This window comes from Emys orbicularis, chromosome 6, assembly GCF_028017835.1.
Source record: "Emys orbicularis isolate rEmyOrb1 chromosome 6, rEmyOrb1.hap1, whole genome shotgun sequence".
Taxonomy (NCBI): domain Eukaryota; kingdom Metazoa; phylum Chordata; order Testudines; family Emydidae; genus Emys; species Emys orbicularis.
The window spans coordinates 27,590,758-27,614,221 of NC_088688.1; the positions used below are offsets into that span (position 1 = coordinate 27,590,758).

Sequence of the window (23,464 nt, forward strand, 5' to 3'; positions counted from 1 at the left end):
AGTTCCAGCCCTTTATTCACTGTACAGCCTTTTACTGTTATTAGTATTACACAAAAGTATAAGGGATCATACTTAAACCCACATATATAGTCTACTATTTTCTGAATAATCCAGTTTAATAAATAAATATGCATCCATCCTGATTGGCTGTTGCAAACATAGCACATCTAAATTCCTTGAATTGAAATGGATGATTGTAATGTCCATCATGAAAAGGAGAGGTCTAAAAATACTTTTGCAGTGAGGTACCTAATGTTGGAATTGACTCTGACCTGGACTAGTGAGTGTAGCTTGATTCGCCGGTATGGCTAAACTGTGCTTGGCGTAATCCAATGTGCAGCAGAGGAAGGTAGCTTTAAGCAACCTCTCTGCTCCCAGCTCCAGGGAAGCACTAGTTGCTCATTTGGTCCCCTCTTAAAACAGGGAGAAAATACTATCCTGACAGCAGTTATTTTATGTCCAGCTGCCCAGAGCACTCAGGGGATGTTTTGGCAGCTGAGGAAAAGCTGTGTGCAGCCGCAACCCAGCCACCCCCCCTTTATCCCAGCCACACCTGTATGTCAAGAAATGGGGAATATCCTAGATACTAATAGGATGGCTGCATGACACTGGAGGATTTTCCTCCACAAGGGAAATCCTCCACAGCCTGGATATTGCATTTAAATAAATTAATGGCGATATCCTATCTCCTAGAACTGGAAGGGACCTTGAAAGATCATTGAGTCCAGCCCCCTGCCTTCACTAGGAGGACCAAGTACTGATTTTGCCCCAGGTCCCTAAGTGGCCCCCTCAAGGATTGAACTCACAACCCTGGGTTTAGCAGGCCAATGCTCAAAAAACTGAGCTATCCCTTCCCCCATTTGTTGAGGTTGGGAGGTTAACTATATTATCCACTGATCCCTCCCAAGGTCTATCCCAGTCATGCCTCCAAACATCCCTCCATATTCATGTAAAGAGACACAGAGGGCCCAAGGCTCATGGGCTGAGGGAATGCATGGGGGTGAGGAGTGCACCTGTGCAGCTGCTATGCTTCCTTTGCTTTTAGGGCCTTTCGTACCTGTGGACTAGAAAGGGCAGCATGCGATTTTAAGAGAAGGAGAGAACTGTGTTGTTTGTTCTGTGATCTGTTTTGTGCTTCATCTATGGGAGTCCTGCATTTCATCTCATTGCCTTCTATGGAGTTCTGCTAGTATTTTCTACACTTCCACTGTTATCATACTCCATTATGCATAAATGCTTCTAGATGCTGGATTCCTTCTTTCATTCTTACTTCTCTCACTACTTCATTCTTTTTAGGCCAGTTACATTTTTCTTATATGATTAGCTGTTTTTCATTTGCTACAAGAGTCTGTTTTATATTTGCAAAAATTTGAGCAGTGTCATAAATTGTGGTAAATAGAGAACAGCCACTCTGCTCACAGCCTAGCATGCATCTCATTGGGCCAAATCCTGAAGTACTTGTGAAGTCAGTGGAAGTTTTGCCTAAACAAAGGCAGTGTAACTACTGAAAAAGAATTTACAGATTTAATCCAGAGTTTGCAGTTCAGAGTCATTTTCTTCTCACAGAGAATGTAATTAGCTAAATGAGATAGGATTTTGTCTTCTTTCATACATCTCAACTCTTTGCGGGAGATCTGACAGTAAGTTTTATGTCACCCAGTATTGTTTTGATTGTATTGACAGTCTGATGTTCTGAACCTAGAGCTGAAATGAATTATGAAATGATTTGGATGCCTGATTAAACAACCAAGATGGCTTCTGAAGCTGAAAATATTGACTAAGACAGGCATATTGAACGGATTGGCTTAGATACTGTAATTTAAAGTTACAGACTGCCTGGAAGGAAGTCCCACAATGCCTCCAACTCATACAGTGGGAATCATTAAACAAGCAGCATTTAATGTGCCATGGTAGTGAACTTCACCAGGGAATTTGTAGTATTTCCCATTCTAAGTACAGGAAATATTATGGTAAAACTCAAATGCCTCAGACCAGCATATGCTGGTTTTTTAATTACGCTCACTGTAATTTCAGGTATTTTAAAATCTGATGTTTTGTGTCAGCAAGAATATATTCTTTTTCAAATTAAAAAATGCTTTGTTCCTGTGTTGTAGTTTTCCTCATTTCGGTTGGTTGGGTTAATCTATCAAATTGGATTAAATCAACTTCCTTGAGTGGATTCACACGTACCTGCTGATACTGTCCTGCTCTCCAACATCATCATAAACTTCTTGGTCATTGTCTACACGTCTCAGGGAAGCACTCATGGAAGGTCTTTGTTTTCTTTTTAAAGAATCATAGTCAATCTCCACCACGGTTGTTTTAATGTATCCATCTAAAACAATGAAAACTTATGATCAAGCAGCAACAATTTTCATTTTAAAACTCAACAGCTAAGGAAGGACTTTAATAGAAGGCTGAGAACTCAAATGATTCCAGTTGTATTGTGTGGCTGAATAACTCTATAGAAATTTCTGAATCTAAGCATGTTGGGCCTTAATTTCCTCCACTTACACTGTGCAAATCAGGTGTAACTTCATTGAATTCAATGGATTTAGACACACTTGGGTCATAGGAGAATCAGGCCCCTTGTCTTGGAAACATAGCCCCCATTATAAAGATGAGTTAACACTACATAATCACTACAGTGATATCCACTAGAGACAATGGGTCGGATGCTCAACTGTAGCAGAGGAGTGTGCAGTGCAGCTGGTGGGGAGTGGGGCAAGTGGCAAAGTTGCTTTAAGACACCTTTTCTCAGTTAATCCTGGGGTTACTGTGCAAATGGCCAGTCCTCCCGCCTAACTTAAAGCAGTCTATGGTCCAAACAGGCTGATAGATAGAGCACTAAGATGCAGGGACATTATATCCACACTCCTTATGCTGTGAGCTCATAGAGAAGTACATAGAAGTCACTATGCCGGCCCTTTACCACTGCAGATTCAGCCTACATGGGAGTGATCCTCTTGCTACCTGGGTATCATGGCTGGAGGAGCAGTACAAAGCATCTGAGGATTGGAACCTCCACCTTTATCACTTGCACTTGACTTTACTGTGTAGATGTCCCTGGCAAATTTCTATAATAATAAGATGGATTTAAACACTGTATCTGCTAAGCGATAAAATGATAGGCATGCTGACTACACCGACTGTATTTGACAATAAGCATGAATATGTTCTTTCAAAACTGAGAAAAGCACATAGGAATGAGCCCTGAAAACCCTTCCTCCTCTCCTGCTGCAGCAGCCCAAATTTCTGATGCATTTTCCCTCTAACCTACATCTGAATTCCACATGAAAATTAAATAACTGGGGGGCGGGGGAATGATGGAAACTTGGAAAGTAAATCACAAACAAAGTCATTGTTGCTTATTTCAAGTGAATAATTATAAATACTGTTTTTTATACCATTTGATACTCTCATTCCCTTTTCAAGCCCTCCCCTCTCTTATCAGTTTGTACGCTTTTAAGTAGGCAGATAAGATTCAGGTTGAAACATTGATGAACTACGCTGAGTTGTACCTTTAACCTTCACCCATGGGAAGGCTGGTACAACTTCTGCTTTTGCTGAAATAAAATCAGTTTATGACAAGCCAAAATAAGTGAAACTAATTGGCTTGTGACAACTCCTCTACAGAGATTTTTTTCTGTGTGTATAAAACCTCCCAAACAGAACATATTTTTAAAAATGAGAGGTTCTTTTAAAGTATAAATTAGCATGCCCATTCTCATAAAGCACTTATGCCCTGATCCAGCAAAGCATTTAAACATGCAAGTAGTCCCACAAAAGTCAATGGGACTACTAATGTTCTTGAAGTTAAGCCTGTGTTTAAATGCTTTGCTGGATCAAGACCCTAATGCCCATGTCTCTGTAAATTAGAGACCAGATCCTCAGTTGGTGTAAATGAGCATAGTTCCACTTATTTCACTGATTTACACCAGCTGATGATCTGGCCCTAGCTGCATATGTGTGTGTGGGGCTGGGGCTGGGGCTAAGGGTAGGGATGGGAAAAAGAAAAGATACATTTTAGATTTCAAAAACAACTTTTGATTTTAGGAATCAATATTCAGATAAAAAGTTGGAATGTTCCCATTTTTTCTTGAGACTGGTAGGAAGTTCTAAAGGCTACTTTTCTTCTTACTTACACCAGTCTTATATCTGTGTAACTCCAGTGACTGTAAATGAGGGGAAATTTGGGCCCTTTAGTCTTTTGAATGCAACATTTTATCTAATCTAAGCTCTCTCTTTTTTTTTGACTGCTCTTAAAATACTTCCACAGAGTCAAGCTCCAGTGCTGACTCTAAGGCAGACACACTGAGCCACATCCTCAGTGGGTGTAAACTGGTGTAGCTCCAGTGAGGATCTGGCCCATTGTCCTTAGCTAATCCTAGAATCTCTAAGTTTGACACTCTATTGTACATAAGTTTACTGTACGAGCTGTACCCCACGTCAGATAAGCACAGCAGGATGAGCTTTGGCAGTTTATGCTATATGTCCTTGCCCATGTTGGCTGGGGACCCAGCCTAGCTAATATTACTCTCCCATGTAATGCTGTATGTACTCAGGCAGTCAGTGTTTGACAGGGCAAACATTCAGGGGTAAAGTGGAGAATCAGAACGTACAATATCCTTTTGTTGTCCTGCCCAGCCACTTTCCTTCAGGGTTTTCTGTAATACGGATGATTTCAATATTATCACCCTGTTTCACAGTCAGCTCATTCTTCCCTCCCTTGTAGTCCATGCAAGCTCGTGCCTGATGAAGGACTTGAATGGGTCCGGATAACTGCACAGAAAAAGCAATAAGAGAAGTCTCACACACACATACAAACATGCAGAGGATGTGCTGATTGCTTTGACAAAAAATCAAATGAAATACAAAACAATAATAATTTGTTTTCAGTACCACCCACATGCGCTAGGCACTTTGCGAACAAACACAAAGGCACAGGCCCTGCTCCGAACAGCTTACACTTTAAAGACAAACTAAAAAGCAAAGGGTGTAGGGGAGGGGTACAGCATATAATTAAAGCAGTTGAGGTACTAATTGGCCACATCTTGGAACTGCTCCTGTGAGTAAATAAATGTTCACCTATGTGAACAAGGATTACATAATCTAGCCCTATATGTTAATGCATATACTTCAGCCAAGGATTCGGTGTGAGAAAGGGATTTGGGGGCAGATCCCTGAAAAACACACAAGTAGATACATTGCTATTGTGTCCACTATTTACTATCCAAAGTGCCAAATCGTCTCAGCCTTTCCACAGTGGTGGGATGCCCTAGACACAGAAGAATCACTGTGGTTTCTTTGGTTTCTCTGCAGGGACATGGCAGGGGGTTGTGGTCAGGAAACAAGGATGGTGGAGCATGACTAGTGGGTTTGCAGACTGCATGGGTCCGCTGGTTACAAACTATGTGTAAAGGGCTTTGGGGCACAATGAACTGGGCTCACTAATACACACCATGGGCTTTAGTAGTGGCTGTGGCTCAGGTGCCTCATTCCCAACCTCTGTATTGAGCTAGGAGATTTCATACTTCTGTCCCAAGTGTTGCTCCTCCATGCAAAGGTCATTTACAGGTTCAATCCTGGAAGATGCTCCAGACCCAGTTAAGCAAAGCATGTGTTTAACTTTAAGCATGTGAACACTGTGGACCTAATTCTCCTTTTCACTAAGGCCCCTCTATGCTACCTTAGCAGTGTAAAGGGGCTGTAAACTGTAAAGTACAGTTATATATATGTTAAGGCCCTTTTACACTACCAATGGACGTACAGGAGACTTTGTGGAAATGAGAATCAGGCCCTGTAAGCACTGAAATACTTGTGACTTCAATGGGAAATTTCACATGCTTAAATTCAAGTGTGTGTTTAAGTTCTTTCGGTGCCAGCTGGATCGAGGATCGAGCCCTTCCTGAGGCTTAGTCCAGGGGACAAACAAACAAGCTGGCATCACCATGCAGCTTTGCAGCCAAATTATGTCCTTGCACTGTAATGTATGTTTTAAACTGTACAAGGCTAAATAATGCCTGATGCACTTCTCTGTGTAGCCTGCTAGAAAGGGACCTTACTTTGAACCTCTTTCTGATTTCTTGCTCTTTCTTTTCTTTTTCCCTTTGTTCTTTCTTCTCTTGTTCCAATCTTTTCTTTTCTTCCTTCTCTCTCTTCTTTTCTTGTTCTTTTGATGTGGCTCTGAACAATGAAAACAGATTATTTCACAGATAAGGGGATGAATGTAGATATGAGTGGGCAGAAGTGGGTAGGCCCTCACTAGAGCTTTCTCTTCCAAGATCAGCAAGAGCAGCTAGGAGGAGACTTCTCCTAATAAGAGCATGAAAACACTTTCTGAACCCTATGGTGGTTGGTCCTGCATGGATGAGCTACATATGGGAGAGGGTATTTGGAGACCCTTTCCCTACAAGGCATGTGCACAGGATGCAACCATAATTTATCTGGCTATGCTGGAAAGGCCCAAAGTGACAGTAGCCCCAGAGGGTATGTCTACACTGTAATTAGACACCCGTGGCTGGCCCATGGGGTTTGGGCTAAGGGGCTGCTTAATTGCAGTGTAGACATTCAGGTTCAGGCTGCAGCCCAAGCTTTGGGACTTTCCCACCTCGCAGGGTCCTAGAACTCAGGTTCCAGCCCGAGCCTGAGACTGAACCTGAACGTCTACACCACAATTAAACAGCCCCTTAGCCTGAGCTCCAGGAGCCCGTATCAGCTGGCATAGGCCACCCACGGCTTTTTAATTGCAGTGTAGGACATGTCTGAGAGGCATGGCCCTGCTCCTGCATGCTGGACAGCACCAGCAGGTGAGCCCTGGGGTGGAATAGAGAGGACTGGCTATAGCGTTGGAATGTGTAGCAAGACTTGTTACTTCCCAGCACCCTGAAAGCATTGTCCCTAATGATGTTCTTCTCCACTGCACAGCAATGAGTCTCACAGGTATAACATAGCCCCTGTTTTTTGTGTGCTTCTGTTGAACTGACTTGAATGGGCCCAGAGGTTGAACTACTGCATTACCCTCCGTACAACTCAAATGCACCTCATTTTGAGAGCCATCACTCATTTCAGTCTCAACATCACCTATGTTCCATGCATACTTTGTGTCCCCTTCACTTTTATTGTTGAAAATCATTTTGCCTTAGAAATAAAGAAACATAAAACTACCCAAAAGACAAGCCTTCCACAGTGCTTTAGCTTTCCTGCATGAAATATTTTTGTGTGTCCCTCATTTTGGGTCTCTGTCACAGGTTGCTTCCCGCATGTGGGCCTTAGGAGGTTGTGAGGTAGGCTGCTGGTCCCTTCTGATGAGGGGCACTGCAGCAGTTCAGTGGGAGGGAAGCTTGCATTTCTGCTGTCTGTACTGTCCCTGCTCTGTGGGTTTCAGATCCGTGGAGATGTCAATCCAACAGTTTCATGAGCTCTATTAAAATTCACTTTGAGAACAACAACATTAACAAAATAATTCAACTAGTATTGGGGTGGTGGAGTTCTATTTTGTTCCCATTTCAGGCAGTAACTCTGTGCAGCAGCTCAGCCATGTTCCAAAGAGCTGAAGAGCACACTCTTTTACTACCCAATTCAAAATAGTCACAGGACTTCATTTGAGGAAGCATCTCTACCCGCATGCTACATCTAGTTCTAGGAGGGAGTTAACCTGTAAACTGATATGCTTTCTTTAGGGAAGATGATTAAGGTGGATGGAGCCCAAGATTGCAGTGCAGTCAAGCTTCTGGGCCAGATGAAGTATATTTCCTAGCATATTTCGTAGTGATCTGTTTCTTCATTCAGTAACAAAGACACAACGGATTATAGCTGTATAAGTTAGATTTGATACCTGATGTCATTGATATCTTCATACGTCTCTCCATCACTCTCTTGACCCTATACGAAAAATTAATCATGATTCAGTCTCCAGTGGCCCAAATACACTGGAGTTCAATTTTATAGCTAGATACAAACAGACATACATTAAAGCAGAAAAATAATTAATTGAAAATGCATTTAGTCTTTCCATGCCCAAATTACTAAATTCATGGGTGGCCAACCTGTGGCTCCGGAGCCCCATGCGGCTCTTCAGAAGTTAATATGCGACTTCTTGTATAGGCACCGACTCCGGTGCTGGAGCTACAGGCGCCAACTTTCCAATGTGCCGGGGGGTGCTCACTGCTCACCCCCTGGCTCTGCCATAGGCCCTGCCCCCACTCCACCCCTTCCCGCCCCTTCCCCTGAGCCTGCCATGCCCTCGCTCCTCCCCCTTGGAGCCTCCTGCACGCCATGAAACAGCTGATCGGGAGGTGCAGGAAGGGAGGAGGAGAGGCTGCCGATGGGCGGGAGGTGCTAGGAGTGGGGGGGGAGGGGGGAGAGCTGATGGGGGGCTGCTGACATATTACTGTGGCTCTTTGGCAATGTGCATTGGTAAATTCTGGCTCCTTCTCAGGCTCAGGTTGGCCACCCCTGTACTAAATTGTTCAAATACGTATTTCTTCTGTTCTGACCTTGGTTGTTATTATCTATCTATATCTATATTTATAAAATAAAAACCAGCCTCCTTCCCATCACACACACACACACACACACACACACACACACACACACACACACATTGATTGTTTATTCTGAAGTGAGTCTCTGTGCTGTAACTTTGGTTAGACTGCATCTGAAAGATGGCATGGCTTGAAAGGGACCAGAGTTAAAAACTAATTATGGGAGATGATGCATTGAGGGGGGCAAATCTATTGAAGGTATTCGAATAGGGCTCAGATTAGAGTTCTGTTCCTGACTCTGCCAGAGACTTATTGTGTAACCTTGGGCAAGCCACTGAGGCCCTGATTCAGTGAGGTACTTAATCACATGCCTAATTTTAAGCACATGAGTAGTCCCACTGAAATCAACAGGGATACTCACGTGCTTAAAATTAGGCACGTGATTGAGTACCTTGATGAAATAGGCCTATATCTCCGGAAAATTTCAGTGAAACTGAAATGTCAGTGGAAAGTGGAAATGGAAGATTTTGTGAACTTTTTGGCTTCTGGCCAGCTTTATAATTAGTCCCACTTTTGTTCTGGATTCAGCTACTTTCATTGTTGCCCTCTACAGTTCTCCAATTTATCAGCAATATACTGGATCTATTCTGCAACAAACTGGCTTTTCTAATGCAGTGATGTATTGGAAAGAATATGTTTTCAGTGTGTTATAAAGGATAATACTTACCCCATCCGTATTTCCATGACCTGAATGACCAAAAATAAAAATAAACAGACTATTATTTTCTTTTGTAGAGAAAGTGCCTCATGCTGGTGCTAACTATATGGACACATACACAGCTGTACCTTAACTAGTGCCAAATATAGATTTATAATGAATCTTATCTGTTTTAATAAGGATAAGAATGGAAACGAATTGGGATGAACTGAGCTTCCTACTGTGGTACTTTCTAAACTTCTAGCAGTATCTGATTTAAGGACTTTCACTTCATCTGCCATAGTGTGTATTGTATCACATACACCCCAAACCAGAATGTTCACTTTAAAGCTTCCTCAGAGACAACAGTGTCCTTGCCTATCATATCAGTTTACAAAAATCCAACCACTTACAAGCAAGGAAGTGAATAGATAAGAATGAAAAATCGTACACTGGTCACATAGGGCACCAGCCCTCCACAGCCATGGCAGGGAGTATGGAGGCATAAGGGCTGTATTCTCCTGTGCGTGCTAGCTATACTATGGCCTGCAGCATAGGAAGAGAAGGCTAGGCAGAGCTGCTGATTTTCCCAGGCTGTGCAAGTGGGTAGCAGGCTTCATCTCCACCTCACTACATGCTGTGCTGGCCAGAATACTGAGTGAGGTACACTGCGGCTGGTATAGCCCTGGCACAGTTTACTTTCTTCCTAGGGGAGACCAGGAGAGAGAGTCATAATCTGCTTCTTGGGCTACTTCTGTACAATACAACTATGTGCTGGCCCTTGCTCAGGGCAGATGGCAAAGTGACGCTCATACCTAACAAGTAAATTACTTTTATCCAGTATAAAAGCAATGCATTTTCATGAGAACACAACAACTAACTCTGAAAAGAGTATTCATTCCAGATCAGCGTTGAAAGTTATTAGGCTCAGCAAATCTTCCAAGCCAAAGTTACGCGGGTGCTAAAACAAGGCTTTCTAAGAGAAAGTGCCTGCCATGTTGATTGTGGAGTGGTTAATGCTGTTATAGAATGTACACCACTCCAAAATATGACTTGCAGTTCAATAACACCATAAATATTTATGCCAGTCACTTATATTATAAATACAACTTAATTCTTAAATGGTTGCTATTAGTTAAAATGTATTCTTACCATCTGAACCAAATTCAACATCATCGTAACTTTGTTCATTGTCTGGACTTCTGTGAATATGAAAAGAAAATGTGAAATCTGAGAAGATAGTTCCTATAATTACACCTTCGTTTAGCTTTGTTCTGCTGCACGTGCCAAGTATTTGGGACATTGACTGGATAGTCTGTTCACATTCAGCCCTAAACAATACAGAGTTTAAATCTGTGTTTAAGTACAGTTGAGATTCCCATAATGGATTAAGCGTGACTCTGGTTTTTAGACGGTGGCATCTTGACTCTGAACATAAAAACAGAAAATAAATGAGCCAAAGGCACTCATATACAAGTGTGATATAAACACAGTAATTTGGCAGACCGACAGACAGACAGAATAGTCAGAAATCTGTTTGGGGGTTTGGAACACTAATAATCTCTGCAGATGCATAAGCATAGCAACATATATTTGCATGTTATATAGGTCCTTGCAGGCAAAGAGAAGAAGCTTGAATCTTAAGCAGACAGGACGGAGAATGTACAGGAATGCTTTTTATAGAAGCTGTGGGACCTGCTGTGGTTTAGCTGCTCTCTGGCCACTAGATGGAGCACTTAATGTAGTTCATACTCAGTAATATATTTGTTTGGGTTCACGAGAATTTTCTATCTGAAAATGTTTCTCAAGTTCAAGAACAGCAGCCTCTTTAGACTGTGTGCTTTCACATCATCAGTAGCAACATACAGTGTGCTGTGTGGTAAGACAGAAACCTCTTATGTCTGATAGATGCTCTATGTGTGCAATAAGTTGTTTACCGCAAAATTGCTTATTCTGAATACTGAACCTGCTTCCATTTTCCTTTTCACTTTAGAAACACATGCCTTTAACCCTTTGGCTGCCAGCAGGTCCCGACTTGGCAAGCCAAATTTGAGAAGAGCATGAAAATAGCACCACAATGGGTAATAGAGGCTCCGAAATTTAAAACTATGAGCCAGGTTCCTCTCTCACGTGTGCAGTCTCACTGACTCTCCCCAGCCCTTTTGCCTGGTATGCACTGACTGGTGGCCATTGACTTCTCTGTCTCTTCCCTCCTCTGCCATTGACCCAGAGTGCTGGAGTAAGGTTCTCAGTTGCTGCTGCTGGCTGGACTACTTACTCCCTACACATAAGGGAGAGGACAGAGCACCTGCCCTTATACTTTTGTGATACAGGACATGGAAGAGTTTTCTCCCACCATCACCTGCAGAGTGGGAGGGAGGGATTTGATAGTATATTTCCAGGGGCTGGCAGCAATCAGCTGAGCTGAAGGTCTCATCAGCTAGGGCCCAATCCAAGTTCCATTATAGTCCATGTAAAGACTTTCAGTCACTTTAATAGCAGACTCAATGTGGCGTGAGAGCTTGGGTCTCCAGGCACCTGGGAGCTGGCCTTAAACTGCCACTGCCTGAGCATGTTGGTCTCCCATGATAGACATGAACTGGAAAGTAAAAGCAAAATATAAGCAAAACAGATTTCATGTTCACTTACGAGGGATCAGAGCTGGGTTTGATGTTTCTGGGAGGTAGGCTGGGAACTGGTGGTGCTTGTGTTGATGGGTGAGAAGCTGAAGGAGGAGGAGGAGGTGGTGTCTGTGTAGCAGAATGGGAGGGTGGAAGTAGAGGTGAGGAGAGCACTGAGTGGGAGATCTGTTTAACAACTTCTTTGTTAGAGCCTAAAACCAACAAAACAAAGACAATTTATCTAGTTAACAACTCAAGATGATCCAAAGACAAAACATTGCTTGTTTAGATAAACTCTAGATATAACATATTAATAGGAAACATACCCAGAAATTAACATGTTATTTAAAGATCGTAGATGTGCATGGTGCCTTATAATACATATATAGACAGATATTATTTGTATTATCACAGCATCTAGGAGTCCCAGCCATGGACCCCATTGTGCTAGGCACTGTACAAACCAGAACAAAAAGATGGGCCCTGCTTCAAACAATTTACATGATAGAAGGGAGAGACATTTGCCATGTTCTCTCTCAATTCCACCTACATCTACAGACACCACACCAAGCAACTGAAGCACTGATCAAAGGGGAGAGCCTGGCTGAAGAGCAACCAGCCAGCCTGTGGTGAGAAGCATCTAAGTTTGTAAGGGCATTGAAAGTGTTAAGATCAGCTTAGAATGTGTTTTGCTTTTATTTCATTTGACCAAATCTGACTTGTTATGTTTTGACTTATAATAACTTAAAATCTATCTTTATAGTTAATAAATCTGTTTGTTTATTCTACCTGAAGCAGTGTGTTTGGTTTGAAGGGTGTCAGAGGCTCCCCTTGGGATAACAAGCCTGATACATATCAATTTCTTTGTTAAATTGATGAACTCATAAGCTTGCAGTGTCCAGCGAGCATAACTGGACACTGCAAGATGGAGGTTCTTAGGGTTGTGTGTGGGACTGAAGATATTGGCTACTGTCATTCGGATGCACAATCCAAGGATTAGCTTACTTGGTAGAGGCTGTGCGTGAACAGCCCAGGAGTGGGGGTTCTCACAGCAGAGCAAGGCAAGGCTGGTTCCCAGAGTCAAGGATTGGGGTGATCTAGCAGATCACCGGTCCAGATACCACCAGAGGGGAACGTCACATACAACAGTGGGGATATTACAAGGAAACAATTAGGCAATACTGGTCAGCATGATAGGCTGTAGTATCAGCACACCAGCCAACATTAAATAATTCTAATAGGTGATGCTGATAGTGAAGCCCAAAATTAACGCTGCTATTTTTTTTTTCATTTTAAGACCCTGTTTTCAGTTGCGTATAACTTTCCAAACTTTAAACATGGGTTGAAATTTCCCATGCTAGGCATCTGCCTCACACTGAATTTTTTAAAGGGTTTTAGCAACAATGGTTCATCTGTATCTGTGAATGAAATTAGGGAAAATACACTGTTTTGTTCATGATAAGAAAATCTTACAACAATTGTTTCATTGAGAAGCTCTGCCACTGTCATTCATTGGAGCAGGGACTTCTAATTTGGAAGCAGTGTGTGTGTGTGTGTGTGTGTTGCTCTGGTGTTAGGGATCTATTCTTTGCTGTGAAAATCCACCTAAATCTGGCTAAGTTATAAACCTCTGAATAATCCCAGTTCACACATGCTAACAGTCTTGATCTGAAGACATCAAGAGATGGAGAATTCACCACTTCCCTTGGTAGTTTGTTCCAATGGTTAATTACCCTCACAGTTAAAAAACTTTGATTAATTTCTAATCTGAATTTGTCTGGCTCCAGCTTCCAGTCATTGGTTCTTGTTATGCTTTTCTCTGCTACATTAGAGAGCTTTTCAGTACCCAACGTTTTCTCCTTGTGCTTTATTGATATTGTGTAGTGCTAGTTTTTTAATCAGAATGTCATGCAGTATTAAACCAAACTCCTTACAATAGTCTAAGTATATTACAACTATGCAATTACCTTTGTCAACCAAACTTGTAATCTCATCAGTGAATGAATCAGCTTTGTTTGACAAGACCTATTTTCAATAGAATCACATTAACTAGCATTAATTATAGCCTTATCCTTTAGTTCTTTATTAATTGAATCCCATATCAGCTTTTTCATTATTTTACCCTGTGCAACCTTAATTCTGCCCTCTTGTGCAGTCTTTAATTACACAATCACATTCCCCTCCCACCAGTTGTTTATTGACTTCTATTGGACCTACGTGCTCAGCATAAAGTAAGAGCTGTAAAATCTGGCTCTTCGTGATTTGTACTAGCACACTGTTGGCACTTAACGTATACTAAGTAATCACATTTATACTCAAAATGATTCCTTTTTCTTTTCTTTCTGTAGGCCTCATTATCTCCTGTCTTGCACCTTGTGTACTCATCCACACTTGTGCAAACTGAAACCAGTGTGGGTGCAAAATACTTCCATTCTAGTATTGAAATTAATGGGACTATTTGTGTAGGAAAATACCACTCAGTGGAAATAATGCTGGCAGAATCAGGTCCACAGTGATTGCAGATTAAGCCATAATGATGTTTCAATACTGCTTCTTTTCTATTTTAATTGGATGTTTTGAATTAACCTAAGTTCCATATTTGTCTGTTTCTGCAAGTCTTAATACACAGCACGGAAAGTTTAATACACAGCATGGAAAGGAGCTATATTAGTGATGGAATTGGAGTCAGCTGGGAACGCTCAGGTAAAACAGAAAGAGAAGCAATAATGAAATATCATTGTGGTTGCACATGTAAATCAACACCATTCAAAGACCTGGTGAATCATTATCATTGTGCACTAGCCTCAATCACTGGCACACCAAATGACTCCTTCCTCTCCTTTGCAGATCTCTTTGGCTTTCAGACATCCTGCACCGGATCCAGACAGAAGGGTGGAAAGCCGAGCACTGATGGCAGAAAATGAAAGCTGAATCAGACAGGATGACTAACAAATTCCTCAAAGCCTGTGCTGAGGCTATGTGACAGGTCAAGAAAACCTTCCTTTTAGCCTCCATTGAAGCTGCCAAATCCCACCCCAAGGAGCTGGCCAGGGTGTGTATTGCTTCAGCAATCCTGAGTACCTACAACCTAGATCAGAGCTAAGTACCAAGCGCTGCAAAGAATTATCATCCTACTTCACAGAAAAAACCACACACATTGGGAAGCCTCCTCAAACAGCATGGATCCACTCCACCTGCACCCACCAACCAACAGCCCAGCTGCATTCCCACAGGTCAGTACACTCACTCATAGATTCATAGATTCTAGGACTGGAAGGGACCTCGAGAGGTCATCGAGTCCAGTCCCCTGCCCGCATGGCAAGACCAAATACTGTCTAGACCATCCCTGATAGACATTTATCTAACCTACTCTTAAATATCTCCAGAGATGGAGATTCTACAACCTCCCTAGGCAATTTATTCCAGTGTTTAACCACCCTGACAGTTAGGAACTTTTTCCTAATGTCCAACCTAGACCTCCCTTGCTGCAGTTTAAGCCCATTGCTTCTTGTTCTATCCTCAGAGGCTAAGGTGAACAAGTTTTCTCCCTCCTCCTTATGACACCCTTTTAGATACCTGAAAACTGCTATCATGTCCCCTCTCAGTCTTCTCTTTTCCAAACTAAACAAACCCAATTCTTTCAGCCTTCCTTCATAGGTCATGTTCTCAAGACCTTTAATCATTCTTGTTGCGCTTCTCTGGACCCTTTCCAATTTCTCCACATCTTTCTTGAAATGCGGTGCCCAGAACTGGACACAATACTCCAGCTGAGGCCTAACCAGAGCAGAGTAGAGCAGAAGAATGACTTCTCGTGTCTTGCTCACAACACACCTGTTAATACATCCCAGAATCATGTTTGCTTTTTTTGCAACAGCATCACACTGTTGACTCATATTTAGCTTGTGGTCCACTATAACCCCTAGATCCCTTTCTGCCGTACTCCTTCCTAGACAGTCTCTTCCCATTCTGTATGTGTGAAACTGATTTTTTCTTCCTAAGTGGAGCACTTTGCATTTGTCTTTGTTAAACTTCATCCTGTTTAACTCAGACCATTTCTCCAATTTGTCCAGATCATTTTAAATTATGACCCTGTCCTCCAAAGCAGTTGCAATCCCTCCCAGTTTGGTATCATCCGCAAACTTAATAAGCGTACTTTCTATGCCAATATCTAAGTCGTTAATGAAGATATTGAACAGAGCCGGTCCCAAAACAGACCCCTGCGGAACCCCACTCGTTATGCCTTTCCAGCAGGATTGGGAACCATTAATAACAACTCTCTGAGTACGGTTATCCAGCCAGTTATGCACCCACCTTATAGTAGCCCCATCTAAATTGTATTTGCCTAGTTTGTCGATAAGAATATCATGCGAGACCGTATCAAATGCCTTACTAAAGTCTAGGTATACCACATCCACAGCTTCTCCCTTATCCACAAGACTCGTTATCCTATCAAAGAAAGCTATCAGATTGGTTTGACATGATTTGTTCTTTACAAATCCATGCTGGCTGTTCCCTATCACCTTACCACCTTCCAAGTGTTTGCAGATGATTTCCTTAATTACTTGCTCCATTATCTTCCCTGGCACAGAAGTTAAACTAACTGGTCTGTAGTTTCCTGGGTTGTTTTTATTTCCCTTTTTATAGATGGGCACTATATTTGCCCTTTTCCAGTCTTCTGGAATCTCTCCCGTCTTCCATGATTTTCCAAAGATAATAGCTAGAGGCTCAGATACCTCCTCTATTAGCTCCTTAAGTATTCTAGGATGCATTTCATCAGGCCCTGGTGACTTGCAGGCATCTAACTTTTCTAAGTGATTTTTAACTTGTTCTTTTTTTATTTTATCTGCTAAACCTACCCCCTTCCCATTAGCATTCACTATGTTAGGCATTCCTTCAGACTTCTCGGTGAAGACCGAAACAAAGAAGTCATTAAGCATCTCTGCCATTTCCAAGTTTCCTGTTACTGTTTCTCCCTCTTCACTAAGCAGTGGGCCTACCCTGTCTTTGGTCTTCCTCTTGCTTCTAATGTATTGATAAAAAGTCTTCTTGTTTCCCTTTATTCCTGTAGCTAGTTTGAGCTCATTTTGTGCCTTTGCCTTTCTAATCTTGCCCCTGCATTCCTGTGTTGTTTGCCTATATTCATCCTTTGTAATCTGTCCTAGTTTCCATTTTTTATATGACTCCTTTTTATTTTTTAGATAATGTAAGATCTCGTGGTTAAGCCAAGGTGGTCTTTTGCCACATTTTCTATCTTTCCTAACCAGCGGAATAGCTTGCTTTTGGGCCCTTAATAGTGTCCCTTTGAAAAACTGCCAACTCTCCTCAGTTGTTTTTCCCCTCAGTCTTGATTCCCATGGGACCTTACCTATCAGCTCTGGGAAGTTCTGGACACATCTAAAGGAGTCCCAACTCAAGACTTGTGAAATTATACCTCCACCACTAGACCCCTCACTTGTGGAGTCCCACAAGGAACAATTCTCTCTCCAGCTCTTTTCAGCATTCAGCCATTAGGTGTACTGGTCATACAAAATGGACTCAGGTGCCAGAACTATGCAGAAGCTCAATAGCCCCACTTATGCTTCACCACAGATGACCATACCACTACTAGCAAGATGGCCCTGTGCTTGGATAAGATCAGCTCATGGATGAAGAACAGCTGGCTGAAACTGAACCCAAGCAAGACTGAGGTGATGCTGGAGGGCAGAGGACAATACTTTGAAAAGTTTGCCATCATGATGCCATCACCTTTGATTGAAGATACACACCCACAATTGGTCATTTCAGTCCATAGTTTAGGAGTGCTCATTGATTTCTCACTGATGCTGAGCTCTCACATAGCAGCATCCATGAGTAATGCTTTCTATCATCTCCAGTTGGCTAGGAGGCTCTGTCCCAGCCTGGTAGAAGGTGACCTGGCTTCAGTTATTCATGCCTTTGTCACCTCTTGGCTAGATTACAGCAATGTGATATACCTGGAATGAAGCCTTCTGCACTTAAGAGATACAGAACACTGCACCACATCTCCTCAGTAACACAGGCTACTGTGAGCACATCACATCTGTCTTCTGCTCTCTACACTAGCTTCTCATAGAATTTTTAATCAAATTCTAGGTGTGGCCCTTATCTTCAAGGTGCCCCAAGGCCTGGGCCCAGGATATTTAAAAGACAACCTAAAACCCTGGGATGAAGACCCTGGTTGACAACTAACCCCTTCCCTTGGTACAATGGAACTTTCTATTGCAAGGGTAGAGCTTGTCTGTGTGAGAGTGAGAACAATCTCGGGGGCTGGTCTGATACTGTAAAATGAATTCCTCTAGGAACTCATCACCTTCTGCTCTGAGTGCAAGGTGCACTTCTTTGACCTTGCCTTCTCTAACATAAGTACATAGAAATATGTATATTAACACAAAACAAAATATCTTCCACAACAAGACCCTCCACTGCACACGGATCTCCTCTGGGGAGAGGATGAAAGAACAACACGTGATAGCTGTGCAGTCACACTGCTTAATGCACTACTGGAAGGCACTCCGATACTATGGTGATGAGTGCAATATGAGAACCTATATACATAAGAATGTCCATACCAGGTCAGACCAGTGGTCCATCTAGCCCAGTATCCTGGCTTTTGAAAGTAGCCAGTTCCAGATACTTCAGAGGGAATGAACAGAACAGGTCAATTTCAAGCAATCCGTCCCCTATCATCTATTCCCAGCTTCTGGTACTTGGACGTTTAGGGACACCTGGAGCATGGCCAATAATAAGAAAGTCCTCCCCGAACTCATCTAATTCTTATAATGAATCGAATCACTAGGGCCTATAGGAACTCCTCACTTAATGTTGTAGTTATGTTCCTGAAAAATGTGACTTTAAGCGAAACCAATTTCCCCATAAGAATTAATGTACATGAGGGGGTTAGGTTCCAGGGAAATTTTTTTCACCGGACAAAGGACTGTATTATATATATATATATATATATATATATATATATATATATATATATATATACACACACACACACACACGCAGTATAAGTTTTAAACAAACAATTTAATACTGGTACACAGTGATGATGATTGTGAAGCTTGGTTGAGGTGGAGGAGTCAGAGGGCGGGATATTTCCCAGGGAATGCCTTATTGCTAAATGAACTAGCAATTGACTGAGGCCTCAAGGGTTAACTCTCACAACACTCTACAAGGCAGCAGGAAACTAGGGAGGGCAGATAGAGACACACTCCCTGTGTGTGAGAGAAAAAATGCGCATTTCCCCTTTAAGTAGCTGACCCCAGGCTTAAGTACATTGCCTTGTTAATTAAATCAGCTTGCTGAGACTGAGCTACTGCCTAGATGCTCCCTCCGTCTGTCGGATGTCCCCCCTTCTCTATGGAAGATGGAGTAAGTGGGGTGCAGGAGCAGGGGGAGGGGGAGACACCCTGACATTAGCCCCCCTCTTTCCCCTCCCCCCGTACAGCAAGCAGGAGTCTCTGGAAGCAGCTCTAAGGCAGAGGGCAGGAGCAGCACATGGCAGTGGGGGGAGGGACAGCTGCTGCACAGGGAACTTAGGAAAGAGGGGAGCTGATAGGGGGGCAGCTGGTCCACCCATTGTTCCAACCACCCACCAATTAGCTGCAATGGGCTGCTCTTCCTGCAAGCAGTGGACAAAACAGGCGGCTGCCAAAGACGTTAGATGGGAGCATTTCACAACTTTAAATGAGCATGTTCCCTAATTGATCAGCAACTTCACATCGAAACAACGTTAACCGGGTCAACTTTAAGCGAGGAGTTCCTGTAAGTCTGTCACATTTACACTGATGGTTCTTTCCTATGCAAATAGTTGAATTTGCTTTAATGGGACTTCTTATTAAGCATTGTGAGTATGTTTTCAGAATCAGACTGAAATAAAAATGAAATCTGGACCTGATACATGAGAGCACTTAAGCATGTGCTTAATTTTAAGCCTATGCTTAAGTTCCGTTGACTTCAGGACTTTTGTTTTCCTGAATCAGGAGGGAAATAAAAAGTGATCAGTAAAATAAGAGTAAAGAAGATTTTCATTTACATTATGAACCTCTGCTTTTCAGGTATAAATCATGGCTGAAGGTGGTCTCAAAAAGTCATAGCCTGCTAGACTGTTTTCCATAAACACTGTGGCTATTTTTCACAACAATTGCATAAAACTCATCAGTTTGAACACTTTTAGTTACAGGACACCTCCTGGGGGAATTCTGCCCCACTGTGCGGCGCAGAATTTTGTAGAAATTAATGTTGTGTGCGCAGAATTTCCTTTTCCCCACAGAAATGGGCCGCAGTGCTGCTAGCTGCCAATAGGGGCCACTGGATCTGGCAGAGCCCAGCTTGCACATAGAAGACTCTGCTGGGGGGAGGGAGAGGACGCTAGAGGATTCCTGACAGCTGCAGTTCCCAGCATGCCCTGGGGGAAGGAGGCAGCAGTGCACAGGAAACTCCGTGCAAGCCTGGGACCGAGCATCAGGCTGTTTCTCCCTCTGGTTCCTTGGGCTCTGGAGGGGGGAGAGGGGAGGGTGTCTGGGCTGAGGGCCACGGCTGGGCTCTGGGGGGGGAGAGGAGCGGGTATCTGGCCTGGTGGGGGTGTGGCTGGGCTCTGTGGAGGAGGGGGTCAGGTGTAATGGCTGGGGGGGGGGGGCCCTGTGGCTGGGCTCTGGGGGGGAAAGGGGTTGTGGGTGTTTGGCTCTCCAGCTGGACTCTGGGGTGGGAAAAGGGGCAGAAAAACAGGAATTGGTTTGTCATAGGGGTTTCTTTAACTCTCTACTCCTCAGGGAATTTTTGTGTGTGTCTGTATTGTTACAGACATACTTGCTGACAGGTATTTTGAAATACATTACCAAAATAATTGAAACTGGCGTGATTATGTAGTGTTATTTTGACAAATAAAATTTGCAGAATTTTGCAGAATTTTAAAATATTGTGTGCAGAATTATATATTTTTTGATACAGGATGCCCCCAGGAGTACTGTATCTTCCATGGGGTAGATTGTGCCTGGCCCTTATTCCATGTTTACATAGGGAGTGCTTGCACAGAGAGGCCAAGCAGAACTGCAGCCCCCTGTGTAACAATAGCCACTGCAGTCAGTGGTCATTGACCTTCTGTATCCCCTGATCCATATCAGGTGATGGGGACTAGTAAATAAAAACTAGTCTTTTACCAGCATGTGTATGACACCTTATTACTGTGCACTCTGGGGACTGTAGGGGATGTTCTATCCCTGTTCCTCCACAGATGATCCAGGGCACCTCTAAGGGCAGAGAGGAAACAGGACCATGGGTCAGCCCATTATACACCAGCCACTGCAGCTGGCCTGCCATACCGAGTGATAGTTTCCTGCACCCCACACAGTGATGTAGGAGAAGCGGCACAGCCTAAATGACACAATCAAGTTCTATGCAGTATTGTTGTAGCCATCTCGGTCCCAGGATATTAGAGTGACAAGGTGGGTGAGGTAATATCTATTATTGGACCAACTTCTGTTGGTGAGAGAGACAAGCTTTCAAGCTCATCAACAGAAGCAAGCTCCCCCCAGACCAGGAAACACCAAAGCAGCACTAGACCCTGCCAGAACAAAGGCAAAATCTGAAGACATATCTCCACTGCTACAATGATCAACAACTCCCACCCAACACACCTTTCAAGATCCATGGGTTCTACATGTGCCTATCACGCCATGTGGTGTACCTTATCCAGTGCACCAAATGCCCTAATAACAACTGTGTGGGTGAAACCAATCATTATACTCTCAAATGAACTCACACAGGAAAATTATAAAAGACAGACACCATGTCACCTGTGGGAGAACACTTTTCACAGAGCGATCACTCTATATCTGACCTATCAGTCCTCATCCTCAAAGGAAACCTGTACAACACTTCGAAAAGATGAGCCTGGGAGCTTAAATGCATAACTTTGCTAGACATGAAAAATCATGGTCTTAATAAAGACACTGGATATATGGATTATTACAACAATCTGTAACCCACTAACTCCCTTTTTTGTCTTATGCCTACAGGGATGTTAATGGGCCACTTCACCTTGAATGGTCCTGCCTATTATGTACTAACTACTCATTACACTTATTGAATCTATTTCCCCATGTTAAGTATCCTCACACCTTCTTGTCAACAGTCTAAAATGGGCCATCTTGATTATCACTACAAACGTTTTTTTTCTCCTGCTGATAATACCTCATCTTAATTAATTAGCCTCTTACAGTTGGTATGGCTACTTCCACCTTTTCATGTTCTCTGTATGTATATATATTTCTTACTATATGTTCCATTCTATGCATCTGATGAAGTGGGCTCTGGCCCAGGAACACTTATGCTCAAATAAATTTGTTAGCCTCTAAGGTGCCACAAGTACTCCTGTTCTTTTTGCGGATACAGACTAACACGGCTGCTACTCTGAAACCTAACTACTTATGCTAAACTATCAGTTCTATCTTGTAGTTAGCTGTGAAGCTCTTAGTACCTTTCCCAGATCTGAAGAAGAGATTTGTGTAGCTTGACAGCTTGTCTTTCTCAGCAATAGAAGTTGGTCCAATGAAAGATACTGCCTCACCACCTTGTCTCTCTAACAATCAAGTCCAGCATTTTATCCCTACTTTACTGATTTCAGAAGCCTCCTCATTAGTTGCACTAATCTCATCCTAATTTCCAACATCTTTCTGTCCTCCCTACAGTTCTAGAAAAAGTGTTCCTTCATTTTGCACACATCACAATGGAGACCCCCATGGACACCCGATCAAACATTCACTTGACCTTCCTCACGAGGCCTGATCCTGTGAGATGTGGAACACTCCTGATCCGTACTGAATGCTTTCTACTTTCACTGGTGTAAAGAACAGATGAAGATGTTCTCCCATCAGGCACCTCCCATCAGGCACCAACCAACTCACAGCAGAACTGGTTGATTTCAAAATTTGAGAAGGTGGGGACAATTTTTATGACATGTTCTCAAAAAACATTTTCCTTCCCCCCCCCCCCCCCAACCATTTATACTGCTGGTCAAAAGGTACTGTATTTTGAAATTACATTTTTTTTAAGAAGAGGAAACATTTTCAAACAGCTTTACTGCAGAGGCAACACGTAGGGGGGGTTGCAGGGTCAAATGCCCCCTCCCCAGATTGGCCTGCCGGGGGAGGGGAGGAAGAGGGGCTCTGTCCTCCTCTCCCTGCCCCTCCCCATCAGCGTGTTCTACTGTTTCTGCCTGAGAGAGACTGGCTCGGAGGCAGCAGCGACCTACACCCTGCCTGGGCTTGGCTGCTGGGGACAGAGGCCAAGCATGCGGGGCAGAAGGGCGGGCTCCGGCTCGCTGGGCCTCTGTTCTTGGCAGCCAAACCCGGGCAGGGAGCGGACTGCCGCTGCCGCCCAGCCAGCTCTCTCAGGCAGAAGTAGCTCCATCCCACTCTCCGTCCAGTTGTCAGGGAGAGCAGCTGAAGTGCAGGAGGGAGGCTCAGGGAGAGAAAGACAGAGTCCCCGCTCTCCACAGGTAACGTGGAGTGGGAAGAGCGTGGTGTCCCTAGGCTGGGCACAGGGCGGGGTGGGAGTCCCTGGGCAGAGGAGACACATGGGGCAGTCACATGTCCTCCCCTTTAGATTGTGCCCCCCCAGTATGGGGAGGCATGAGT

The 23,464-nt window shown here is 43.3% G+C and overlaps 1 protein-coding gene across 1 annotated transcript in view; it reads right to left on the minus strand.

Annotated features, from left to right (window-relative positions):
• The window catches only part of FYB1 (FYN binding protein 1), a 66,136-nt gene that overhangs the window by 26,213 nt on the left and 16,459 nt on the right, over positions 1-23,464 (minus strand). Inside the window, exons 2-8 of the mRNA XM_065406209.1 lie at positions 11,833-12,016; positions 10,336-10,385; positions 9,214-9,233; positions 7,838-7,884; positions 6,066-6,186; positions 4,623-4,782; positions 2,191-2,335 (exon numbers count right to left, since the gene is read on the minus strand). Of these exons, the coding sequence (XP_065262281.1) occupies positions 2,191-2,335; positions 4,623-4,782; positions 6,066-6,186; positions 7,838-7,884; positions 9,214-9,233; positions 10,336-10,385; positions 11,833-12,016 (727 nt within the window). The remainder of the gene's footprint in view (positions 1-2,190; positions 2,336-4,622; positions 4,783-6,065; positions 6,187-7,837; positions 7,885-9,213; positions 9,234-10,335; positions 10,386-11,832; positions 12,017-23,464) is intronic.